The sequence below is a fragment of the Tyto alba genome, unplaced genomic scaffold, assembly GCF_018691265.1.
Source record: "Tyto alba isolate M040663 unplaced genomic scaffold, T.alba_DEE_v4.0 Super-Scaffold_17, whole genome shotgun sequence".
Taxonomy (NCBI): domain Eukaryota; kingdom Metazoa; phylum Chordata; class Aves; order Strigiformes; family Tytonidae; genus Tyto; species Tyto alba.
In genome coordinates, this window is record NW_024881279.1 from 1,458,704 (window position 1) to 1,471,388 (window position 12,685).

General features: G+C 42.6%; 1 protein-coding gene across 1 annotated transcript; it reads left to right on the plus strand.

Moving 5' to 3' along the window:
• Nucleotides 1-1,911: 1,911 nt before the first annotated feature.
• On the plus strand, nucleotides 1,912-10,851 carry CDC23 (cell division cycle 23). The gene is made up of 16 exons (XM_042790232.1): nucleotides 1,912-2,087; nucleotides 2,205-2,277; nucleotides 3,208-3,345; nucleotides 3,608-3,650; nucleotides 4,014-4,119; nucleotides 4,214-4,346; nucleotides 5,596-5,773; nucleotides 5,863-5,960; nucleotides 6,176-6,257; nucleotides 6,815-6,968; nucleotides 7,121-7,240; nucleotides 7,583-7,658; nucleotides 7,978-8,039; nucleotides 8,916-8,994; nucleotides 9,091-9,210; nucleotides 10,053-10,851. The coding sequence occupies exons 1-16, from the start codon at nucleotides 1,954-1,956 to the stop codon at nucleotides 10,221-10,223; spliced, it is 1,767 nt and encodes a 588-aa protein (XP_042646166.1). The 5' UTR covers nucleotides 1,912-1,953; the 3' UTR covers nucleotides 10,224-10,851.
• Nucleotides 10,852-12,685: the final 1,834 nt, after the last annotated feature.

Here is a 12,685-nt window from a genome sequence, read left to right on the forward strand (position 1 = left end):
TTCAAACACTGACTCCTCTGATTCAAGCAATTTCTATAATAAAAGAAGTGATTATGAAGGACACTTCCATGATACAGATTATATATGGTCCTTACCATCAGAAAAAAAAAAAACAACAAACAAAAAGTGTAATCTGCAAATGACATACATACAAAATAAATTTTCACAGTATTCTTTCTTAATTTTTCTTTGAAAAAGAGAGTTAAAGCTGACAGTCTGATACTGGAATATCAGAATACAAAGGTGTATTATTACCTTTCTGGAAAAGCTTAAAAAGTTGTGGAGCACAACGATCCCAAAACAAATGCTTAAAGTTCTGTACTGTTAGGACCATAAAAAAGATATACAGTCTAGTGCAATTCCAGTGAAGTTCCCAGACCATCCCAGGAGAAACACAACAGAAAAATAAACATAGGCTGAAATGATGAAGAAAACACTGGGTTAAAGTACAGGCTTGAGAGACCAGTATTAGGACTGATTCTATTTAATGTTTTTACATTATGATTTTCAGCACAGGAAGTAGCCATACGTGAGTGAAAATTTTCTAGCAATAGTAAGTTAGGAGGTGTTATCAATACAAGGGCAAATTGAAATACCCCATTAAGAAACAATCAGATAATCCTGAAGACTAGAACCCAAGGGTAAGGTACCATACAGACACTACATAGTATTTCTGTTATTAGCTAGGAAGTAATCAACTAGAAACACAGAAGACTGGTGTTTCTTGATCTCAGAATGATTATGCTGTTTCAGTGTTACTGGACTTTCATTCAACAGTAAGCATTGCCAGTCTGACTCAAACCAGACACATTTTAATTACATAAACGAGAGGGAAGATTCAAAATAAATGAAACACTAAGTCAGCAGTGAATAAGATATTAATTTGTTGCTAACTGGGGGAAAGCCCTCCAAAAAGCCTTACGGTACTGATGCTTCCTCAGACTCCTCTGAAAGGCCCTTCTTTGAGATTTCTCAAGTCCTTTTTTCTCCTCACTCTGTAGCTTCAAAAAAGATTAGCTTCTGCACCCCAGTGTATACATCTGTTAAAGAAAGGCAATTATCTACCTTAGTGGAAGGGTGCGAAGCCCAGTTAATAACATTCAGCTAGCATGCAAAAAGCAGATGCAAACTTCTTAAGAATAAACAAAGGCAAAGGTCAGAAAAAGGGAAGGATGGCACTAAGATAAACAGTCTCCAAAAAGTAAAGGAGCATTTAGAGCCCTTCTATTTAGTCTTCCCCGGAGCATCTTGTTTTGCTGCAATTCCCACTACAAAAGGCGAGATGCTTCCCAGTAATGGCCCCGGCCCTCAGGGAACCAGACTGAGCGCAGGGGTCCGAGAAGCCCCAGGGGAGGCCGCTCCTCGCACACGGCCCCGAGGCTCGCTCCCCGTTGCTCAGGCCGTAACCCACGGTGGGCCGGCAACCCCGGGAACCGCAGCACGGGCCACGAAAGCCACCCAAAGCCCCCGGGCTAGGCCTCAGGGCCCAGCAGGACGAGCCGGCCGCAGCGCCGGGAAAAGCCAAGCCGCGGGCGAGCGGGCTCACCGGGCCCTCTACGGGCCAGGCCGGGCCGGGCGGGCTCACCGGGCCCTCTACGGGCCGGGCCGGGCCGGGCCGAGCCGGGCGGATAGGCGGGCGGGCTCACCGGGCCCTACTACGGGCCGGGCCGAACGGACAGGCGAGAGGGCTTATCGGGCCCCCCACGGGCCGGGCCGGGCCGGGCCGGGCCGCCCCCCTCGCACCCCCAGCCCCAGTACCACGGCCGCCGCGCAGCGCTCCGCCCCGAGAACGCGTCTCCCAAACCACCGGCCAATCAGGCGTCAAGGCTTCAGCGCGCCTCCTTTGATTGGCAGCGAGGCTTCCCGAGCTCGCCCAAGGAGGAGGCCGCGTCTAGAGAGCGGAAGGGCGCTGAGTGTGCGCGGCGGCGATTGGCCGGGAGGCGCGCCGGCGGGATGGCGGCGGCGGCGGCGGGGGTGGCGGCGGGGCTGGCGAGCCCCGACTTCTCGGACCTGCGGGAGATCAAGAAGCAGCTGCTGAGCGTGGCGGAGCGCAGCCGCGAGCGCGGCCTGCAGCACAGCGGGAAGTGGTGAGCGCCGGGGCGGACGGACGGACGGACGGACGGACGGGCCCCCGGCCCGGCCCGGCCCGGCCCGGCCCGGCCCGGCCCAGCGGGCCTTGTGCTAACGGGTCTCTCTCCTCGCAGGGCCTCCGAGCTGGCCTTTGCCTTGGACCCGCTGCCGCTGAGCGAGCTGCCGCCGCCGCCTGCGCTCACGGAGGTACGGCCCGCGGAGGGCACCCGCGGGGAGTGGGGCGGGCCTGCGCCCCGTCGGGGCTCGGGGGTGGGGGCGCGGTGGTGGGCACGAAGAGTAAGTGCTGTAGTTGTCAGGGCTGGGTTTTAATTCTGACTGCAGCTATTGAGCTAAAAATGTAATGGCGATCTTTTAAAAAATGTGCGGGAGGCTATTCTGAGTGCCGATTGTTTTATCAGGTAGCGAAGTTCCCTTCCGTTATCTATTTAATAGTTTGGGCTGAACTGAATATGCTTTCCCAGATGAAAGCATTCCATTTTACATGTTGCTGTGCCTTAAATGGGGTACTCTGTAAGCAAAATAGGAAATCACGCTACTTAATTTTTATTCATCTTTACTAACGCCAAAATTTATTGCAATACAAATTATGTTGTGCCACTAAACTTGTGCTGGTTAAGGCACAAGAGAAACAAGTTGTATCTCCATCCTCACCTCTGTAGGTGTACAGAAGGGTGTTTAGGTATATGCCTGTTCCATTAAATTAGAACAGTGCAACATGAGCGCATTTCAAGGCATAGTTACCAAGGAGATGTTTGCATTTAAGTTAACAGGCTGACATTGTTATGGAATTCCTGAGGGGGTTTCTTATTTATGGTCATTCATACTAATTGAGCAGCTAATTTGTGCCTTCTGGCATCTTGCCACAATTTGTTTTCTGAAATTTCACTGTTTACTTTGAAGGTTTCTGACTAGTTTGTATTCATTATTTGAGAACTAGGAATGTGATCATGTGAGGAAATGGAGAGACTTTTCTGATACTACTCAAACCATCTTTGAGGATAAATAAACTATGTTTTTAGCTATCAGAGCATTTTCATTGATATGTTTGTAACTAGGTAATTTTCCTAAAGCATGTCAGATCTTCTGAGGTCTTAAAACTCTTCTGTGTCCCTGCAGGAGGATGCACGTGATCTGGATGCCTATACGTTAGCCAAGTCTTACTTTGATCTAAAGGAATATGACAGGGCTGCCTATTTTCTGCGGGGGTGCAAGAGTCAGAAAGCTTACTTCCTGTATATGTACTCTAGATACCTGGTAAGATAGAAGAAAAAGTCACCTATTAGCACTGAACTTCTCTGCTTCCCACTCCTCCCTGGCATACCTTATTTTTTGCGTATTCTGTTCTAAATGGCCATCTAGAAGTCCAAATTATATGTTTGGGGGGAAGGGAGATAGGGGTGTTCTTTTTAGAGCTGTGATGTTTATGAAAACTGTTTAAATGCTGCTGCTAGCATTGCAGCAAACATAAGGAATATGCTATTGTAATGTAGTCTTGGTTTTCCTCTCCTTTCCACAGTCAGGGGAAAAGAAGAAGGATGATGAGACAGTGGATAGTTTGGGTAAGTCTCTAGTGTCAGGAAACTCAAGAAAATGTAATGAAACTTCCAGTAAGGCCTCTTCATGTAAATCATCTTGATTTTATGGTTTTCCCCTCTATTTTTGGATAATAGTGTGCTATAACATGATTTCTTTCATTCTCTTAATTCATTGTCTTAATACAGATTACCGATTTTCATTTATTAGTTATTCTGTTAAAGCAGGTGATCAGACTAAGTGATTTTCTTTTAAAAAGAGGAAAATAATCACAGGCTGGGAAGCCTTCAGGTCATGTCAGTGATGATTCTGAATATACTCTAGACTTCGTAATTGCTGTGGTAAGACTCTTGTGTGAAAGCTGGGTGTTTCACTTTCTCTTCATTCAGGACCTCTGGAAAAAGGACAGGTGAAAAATGAAGCTCTACGAGAATTGAGAGTTGAGCTCAGCAAGAAACACAAGGCACGGGAACTGGATGGATTTGGCCTTTATCTGTAAGTTTTCACATGTATTTCTAATGTATTCATGTGTATTTGTGTGGTTATGCAGAGTTTATGGTTCTGATTAACCTGGTAACTTTCTTTACAGGTATGGTGTCGTGCTGCGGAAGCTGGACCTGGTGAAAGAAGCAATAGATGTGTTCGTTGAAGCTGCCCATGTCTTACCTTTGCACTGGGGAGCCTGGCTGGAGCTTTGCAACTTGATTACAGATAAAGAGATGGTAAAACTTGGGAGATATCAAGATGTGGTGTCAAATTACAGAGTTTAACCCAATTCAGTAACCAATGATTCACTTGCCACAAGACAGATGTCACCCACTGCTTTATTCTGTGAGACTATCAGGCAAGGCAATCCAACATTGTGTTGTCAAAGCCTTTTTCTTCAATTGCTTGCCATGCTGTATCTTGAGAATCTCTATACAAGCAGGGCTAATTTCTTATCCTTCACCCACAAAGTGCTTTAAGAAATGGCTAATTCACATATTTTGAAGTAGCTGTCAGCAGGGTTATTGCCTTGTCACATGAAGGAGATCCTCCTATGTTTTTTTATTTTGTTTGGGTTTTTTTTTCCCCTCTTAATCTGGTTCCGAGAATCTGGTTCTAGTTCCATAGCTATTGAGCACTTTTGGTGTCCTTAAAGGATGTACAGAATCACTGTTTTTAAAACTAAACCAGTAATGTAGGTGTTCCCTTTGTCAAATACAAAGCCGCACATAGGAAATGAACTGCATCAAAGAACTGAACTTAGGTATAAAACTGAAATAGATTATTTTTAAATTTTTCTTTATACATGGGCTTTTATGAGACCACTTCCGGAATTCTTCAGTCAATTCTGGCTGGTGGAATATTAAAAAAAGCAGAATTGGCACAGGAGAGAGCCTTACTGATTTGTGGAATAAGAGAAATGCATTTTTTATAAGACTATTTTGGGTCTTTTCACTTGGCTCATCAAAAATAGTGATATATTGATGTTCAAACATAGGAAGAAAGTACAGCCTTTTGAAGGACTTCTGAATTTGATGGAGAAATAAGGCCAGTGGCTGAAGCAGAAGCTAGCTGCTGTCAGATTTGAAGACAATGTCTTCACCAATTGACCAAATGAAATGGCTTCAATTCTTCTGCAACTTCAGCAGTCGTGGGAATAGATTGGGAGTCACTAAATAGAATTCTGTGGTCCGTATTGTACTGCTTTTTAGACTGGGTGTCTTAATGCTCCTTTACTGTTTCAGTATTATCACTTTCTAGGCATTATTTAGTCTCTCCTGTTGAAGAACTTGTTATTAATTCTTGGTCCTAATACTGCTCTTTTGTAGCTGGTGTTATGGTTTAAGAAAGCGATTACAGGAAAGCCTCCTACCTCGAGACCATCTACTAAATCATGGGAGGGAAGATAATGGATTCTTTGCCACAGGTGGCTCTTAGAATACTACTGATTGTCATCTCTTCCTCCTCTTCTTTGGTTCTTGCTAGTTGAAGTTCCTGTCCTTGCCAGATACATGGATGAAAGAGTTCTTTCTTGCACACATTTATACAGAGCTGCAGCTGATAGAGGAGGCTCTGCAGAAGTATCAGAGTCTCATTGATGCAGGATTTTCCAAAAGCACTTACATCATCTCTCAGATTGCAGTTGCCTACCACAATATCCGAGGTCAGTGACACTTATTAACTAGTAGGAATGAGCCTCTTCATGCAAACTTGGCATTTATAGTTCTTGTTCTCCTACCTGCTGTTCTTCAGATATTGACAAAGCTTTATCCATCTTTAACGAGCTAAGGAAACAAGATCCTTACAGGATAGAAAACATGGACACTTTCTCCAACTTGCTCTATGTAAGGGTAAGCACTCTTTCTATTGCCTGACCATAATGATGGTATTTATCAGAGGTATGTTAAAACACTAGCAAAGCAGCTGGTGCTGTCTAACCTCTCTGAATATAGGCTTTCTGCTTCACAATTCCATGAAATAGATTCAGTGTATGCATTGCTGACTGCCTAGTTTTCTTTAAACTTGTAACATGATTCTTATCACTTTAATTTCTTTGTTTCACTAGAGCATGAAGCCTGAGTTGAGCTACCTGGCTCACAATCTCTGTGAGATAGACAAGTATCGTGTTGAGACCTGCTGTGTAATTGGTGAGAGCCAGCTCTTTTAGATGTTCTTCCTATGCTGTCTGCTGTCTGTGCAAGGAACTCTTAGAAACAATTGTGAGAATGATCAACCTGCAAGGCTATCAAAACCACTTGGTGAATGTGGAATCAGGCAGCCTAAAAAGCAGACTAAATGATAGAGTACCCTTTTCACTGATTTCTCACTGAAAGAACTGCTGTAATACTTCCAGTGCAGAAAGTGGTTGAAGAAGCCATTATGAAGACCCATGTAGCTGGTAATCCCATTACGGTCTTGAAATTCCAATGGAAATATTTGTGTGTCAGGAAATAAATTTGTTAGATCATGACATAAGTTTTAAGGCCAAGGGGATGGGATCTTAATTGATTGGTACAACAGAACACTGGAGAACAGACTGCTATTAGGTCTCTCAAGGTTTGAATCAGATCTGTCTTTAATAGGGCTCTCTAAGTTAGGAGGTAGTAGATAATACCGCTTCCACCATTTTTCTACTTTTCTGCTGTTTTCTTTGTTTGTGATTTTTATTTATTTATTGACTTAAATATTGTGACTTTTGCTTTAGGGAATTATTATAGCTTGCGTTCCCAGCATGAAAAAGCAGCACTCTATTTCCAGAGGGCCTTGAAACTGAATCCTCGTTATCTGGGAGCCTGGACTCTTATGGGACATGAGTATATGGAAATGAAGAACACATCTGCAGCTATCCAGGCTTATAGGTATCACTCATGTACTGTACAAAATGGTGTTTGAGTCTGCATTCGTAAGGATTGAAGTAGTACCTTTTACTTTTTGTTAGTCTTTTGCTGAACTCTTTCTTGGTTTTGATCCTGACTGCTTTCTGATTAGTTCATCTCCTTTTCTTTGACAGACATGCAATAGAGGTGAACAAAAGGGACTACAGAGCATGGTATGGCCTGGGGCAAACCTATGAAATCCTCAAAATGCCATTTTACTGTCTCTATTACTATCGACGGGCCCACCAGCTCAGGTAGAGTTGAGAACGGAGCCGTGTTTATTGGTGTCATTGATGTGGCTGCTACTAGCTGAGGAATTTATATCCAGGAACTAAATTGTGGAAGGGAGAACAACATCAATGCTATGTGATTTGTGCAGTCTTGCTATTCCACATCCATTTAGTTCTATTAGTTAACAAAGGTTTTGTCGGTTAAATGGAGGAGTGCTGGTCAGGAGTATGAGTGATGTTCTGTGCAAGAGAGGATGTCAGATGCTTCCAGGTGTAGATTTTTTTTTTTTTTTTCCCCCCCCCACCCCCCAACCTGAGATCAGCTGGCTGTCCATTAAACTATATTTAGGAATTGCTCTTTTACAGACCAAATGATTCTCGTATGCTGGTTGCTCTAGGAGAATGCTATGAGAAACTCAATCAGTTGGTGGAAGCTAAAAAGGTAAGAGAACTGATGTGTGGAGTAAGACATTAGGATGTCTCCCAGGTTACTGGGTGGAGTCGCAGCAAAATTGTGTAGTTAGTGCTAATGGAAATGCATATGGCATATTGTTAGGAGCTTACAAAAACCATTTCTGTGGTGGTTACAGTTGGGGAAGTTCTGCTCCAATGTACTACAGCAGCTGACAAATAGTCATCTACAAATGATACATGCCCGTTTGCTGGAAGGCCATGTAGTTTTCTGGTTTTAACTTGCTTGCGTGAGTCATGAGCTGGAGTAATTTTTGTGGTGTGTTTGACAGACTTTCCTTCCTTGACAGTGCTATTGGAGAGCTTATGCTGTGGGAGATGTGGAGAAAATGGCACTGGTGAAACTAGCGAAGTGAGTATGTATTATCACTGAACTCTCAATATTGTGCTAAATGCAACTAGCACTTTACCTAATGATAAAATACTAAGTGTAAAAAAAAAAAAAAAAAAAAAAAAATTGGAATTGCTGTTAGTAGTATTACTTTGAGCTGGTATCTTTAGGCCTGTAGTGACTGCAAATTCTGGTGCCCAGCTTTAGCTTTAAGTTTCCTTCAGGATAACCAAAGGGAATCATAGCATAATGTGAGTTGCAAGGAACCTCTGAATCCTGCAGTGATTTGAGCAGGCAGTGCTAGCAATTCTTTTTGTTACATTGAAACTTAAAGCAATCCATGATGATAGATGATTTACAAAATTGTAGATTGATTATTTTTTCTTTAATTTTTTAATTTCTCCAGTATATGGTTGTGACATTGGGAAAGGGTCTAATGTGAACACTGACATCACTAATTTTTGGTGGGGATAAAGTAATACGGAGTGGAAAAAGTGAAGGGTGAGGAGAAGGGCAAGTGAAAGGTGAGGCTGCTGTACAAAGACTTGGAGGATGTAGTGGAGGATGAAGGAGCACTGGAGAAAATAGCCAGTTAGAATAGTATGGCAAAGGTCTGTTAAAAGCTTTAAAATATAACAAAATAAGTAAAGGTCCCTGCTTTTATTGTCACTGCTTCTAGCAGTTAGTATCTGAATACCTCCTTTCCTGGTAATGTAAATGTTCTCAAGCTGGATCATCTCTTTCCGTTAAGGGTAGTACTCAGTGTATGTCTTGCAAATTCTGAAGGAAAAGTCCTGGCTTTAGTCCAGGTCAGGTTGAGTGGGTACTTTCTGATAGACTGAGAAGGTCTTTGACAGTGCAGTCTTGTTCCAGTGGCCTGTTTTTCTCCTTTTCTAGGCTGCACGAACAGCTGAATGAATCTGAACAGGCAGCTCAGTGCTATATCAAATACATCCAGGATATCTATTCCTGTGGGGTAAGATGATATCTTTGGAATAAAAGAAGTAAACATGGTGTAGAACTACCTTGGAAGGCACTCACAGATGATGGTTTTTTACCTGCCTCCCTGTAGGAGATAGTGGAGCACCTGGAGGTCAGCACTGCCTTCCGTTACCTGGCCCAGTACTACTTCAAGTGTAAGCTCTGGGATGAAGCCTCAGCATGTGCTCAGAAATGCTGTGCATTCAATGATGTGAGTAGTTGTGCAATCTTTGCTGTTCTTCCTTAGGTGATCTATGACCTTGATCTTGCTTCCTCTCACAGCAGAAGGAATCCTTTATGGAAGGAATGGGGGCTGCCTGCCATGCAGGTCACATCCTGAGTGGTGGTGGTGTATACCCAATCACTAATGCTGTTTATGATTGACTAAAATCATGGAATATGGTATAGTTAGTAAAACTGAACCATGTCTTATTGGTGTTCACTAAATTAAAGGATTTTAGATTCCACATGGCAGTCTTAAGGCTGCTGAAAATTTTGGTGCTGAGGAGGTGTTTACATGGTCACAGACTCCCACACACTGCGTAGTGATGATACTCACATATAACTTTTTTTTTTTTAATCACTTCTGTGTGTAGACAGTGCAGATGATATAATAGTACTTGGATTTCGTATGTGACTCCATATTCTGAGATGTTCTGTATCTGTAAGTGGACAATTTTGGATTTTTAACTTTAGCCTTGTAGTAGACATTAGCCATGAGTGCAGAATTATGGCCTGTTCTCAACAAAGCTGTCTGGAACACTGGAGAACCTGAATTCAGGTTATTTGAAGCTTTTCCAATTTACTTTTTGCTGGAATATTTAGACAGCTTCAGTGGTTGATGGTACCACTGTCTGAAATACCTAAGTAACATGCAAATCGGGTGCGTAAAAGGAGGAAAGACTGAAAACAGAAGTGACATACCTTAACATTTTTAAACAGCAGGAGAAAAAATAAATTAGGATAGTTTTTAGTTAGCAGCTTTACATACTGAATTTGACCCAGAAACCACCCACCAGGAAAGATGTATTGTTTTTTACAAATTGTTTTCAGACTAGAGAAGAAGGAAAGGCCCTGCTGCGGCAGATCTTACAGCTTCGCAACCAAGGAGAAACATCATCCACAGATATTGCTGCTCCCTTTTTTCTCCCTGCATCGTTGTCAGCCAACAACACTCCCACTCGCCGTGTCTCCCCACTCAATCTGTCTTCTGTAACACCATGAACACTGCTGATACTTCTAACCTGTGCATTGAATATGGCGTTGCAGATGGGGCTTGCAACCACTTCTTTCCAGTGAAATCTCTACATTCATTGTTGCCTTCACATGAGGGGTAGGAGTTATTAGAGCCCATGGCTGAAGACGGATGTGCCCCAACAGGCAAAGGTGCAGCCTATATGAAAGTGCCTCTGCTGAGATGTGAGAACCTGCTGTACTTCTGCCTGGAATGACTTGGTGAGAGGGCAGATGTGTTCCAATACACAGGACTACCCCTAACTGAGGGGTTGGGAAGTTTGTCTGCTTGAGTTAAAATATATTTGAAGTTTGACTGCCCTGTTACCGCTGGTCTTTACTGAACTTCTTTGGATGACCTCTTAGTGGTGTCATTGCTGTCTACATCAGAAAATGTTGACTGCTTGGCCATTAAGGACTTTTGCTTGTCCTGAACTACACAGAAGACGTTCTGCTAAAGCAGGAGATCTATGTTGAAGGACTGAGAAGTGTCAGAGGAATTCGATGTATCCACAGGTGACAGCTGTTTGCCATTGTCTGTGTATCTGACAGATACTCTGGCTTTCAGTAGAAAAGCAGCCAGTGGGATAGCACAATTAAAAAACTAATGGTTCGGTTACTGTGCTTGGGCTTTTTTTTATGGTGCACCTTTCAGTTTACTGTAGCAAATTAAACTAGATGAACCATTAACAACACGATCCATTAAGGATTGCTAAGTCTCGAGGACAGTAGGGTGCAGGGGATTCTTCCCTTGCAGGGCTGCTGCTTGTCCCTGTTCACACATCCAGCCAACAATAAGGCTAAGTGTAAATTTTGAAGGTGCATGCATATGCCCACATACTACAGACATGACCATAAATGAACAGATTAACATAAACAAGAGGACAGTGCCGTTAGATGCACTCAAACCAGAAACTGTAGAAGGTGCCTGATCCTGTTCCTACTTAAAGTTTGCTAGTGGAACATGCACATACACTTTCAGTGACTTAAGTATTTGTTCACATTCTCTGGTCTCTCCAGTCTCTGCCCCTGACCTTAAGTCTCTTGGGCATCTATGTCTAGACCTTGGGTATTTTGTTTAGTCTCAACACTGGACCTAGGGTATCTACAGATTTTGGGTTTCTCCTGTTTACTAGCTAGTCCCTGTTAGGGTTCCTATGGGAACATATGTGTATCTACATAAACAGATACAACGAGCAGCAATAGTGTTTAATTAATAAAAGTGTAAAACACAGTATGGTGATGAGTCAGAAGTCTCAGCCAGACAAAGGTTACTGACCAGCAGCCTGCCTGCATACAGTTGGTAGCTCTTCTGCCTAACCCTACCCATCAACACCCCCAGTTTCCTCAGGGCTATCCAATAGTGGAATCTCCCACTGAGTTTTGTAATTGAAGATTCCCTTGGGAGGAAATAGTCCAAGTTCCAACTGAATGCTTTTTAGTGAAGATTGTCCAAACTGTGGTGTTTATCCTGTGTTAAATCCAGTATCCAGATGTCATTGTGGAAGGCTGGCTGTAAGGATTAACTGTGTTCACCAGATCTAAACAGCAGAATGGCACTGATCTGATTAAATGAACTTTGCCTGCTGAGTTTCAGAGAGGCTTTTATCAGTGGGATGATCTGTTAAACTTGGTTTCCCTTGATGTGGAGGATACTTTCAGATACACCTACTTTAAAAACTCGCCTGTAAAAGATGCAGTAGGGTTAAGCAATTATGTCTGTTGGGTTGTCAGGACTGTGAGTTCATTTTATCTCCTCTACCCCTAGTTTAGATGATGGCACTTGATGCCAAGTTCAGAAACTTGTGTTTGATGGAAGTGTGCTGATTGGCATCATCTATGTTATGGCAGCTCTGGAAGTGTGACAGTCCCTGTTGGTAATGACAATCTGTTGCACAAAGTGGGAGCAATTTGTTAAGAATAAGAAAACTGCACATAAGTAGAGGTCACCTACTGTCTTAAAACTGAAGATGTAGTGGGACCTCCTTTTAATATGGCTTATTACTGTATTTAAAATTACATGCCAATCTACTAGCTTTCTAGTATAATACATAAATAACGCGTCACTTCTTGTTACAAACATATATATATATATACACATATACCTATAAAAATCAGCAGTTAGTAATGATGATGATTGATTCTTATGACACATAAACAGCAAGTTCTTACAATGTAAATTAAATAATTTATGCAGCAAAACGTCTACTAGTTTTGTCCTTCCCTTTTGGTAAAACAAAAAAGCTTTATATTTAGGGTAAGTAATCATGAAACCTATAAGAGCATTCTAATACCTCAGTCATTGAAGAAAAACTTTCAAACTTTCCATGTTTTCTAGGAATAGTCAGTCTTATAGAGAACTATTAATATTGGCTTAATGCTTTGTGAGAGTTTGTCTGGGGGGGTGTGGGTGGGCAAAGTCTTTAAAATGTTCTATTTTGTTACTACATTGT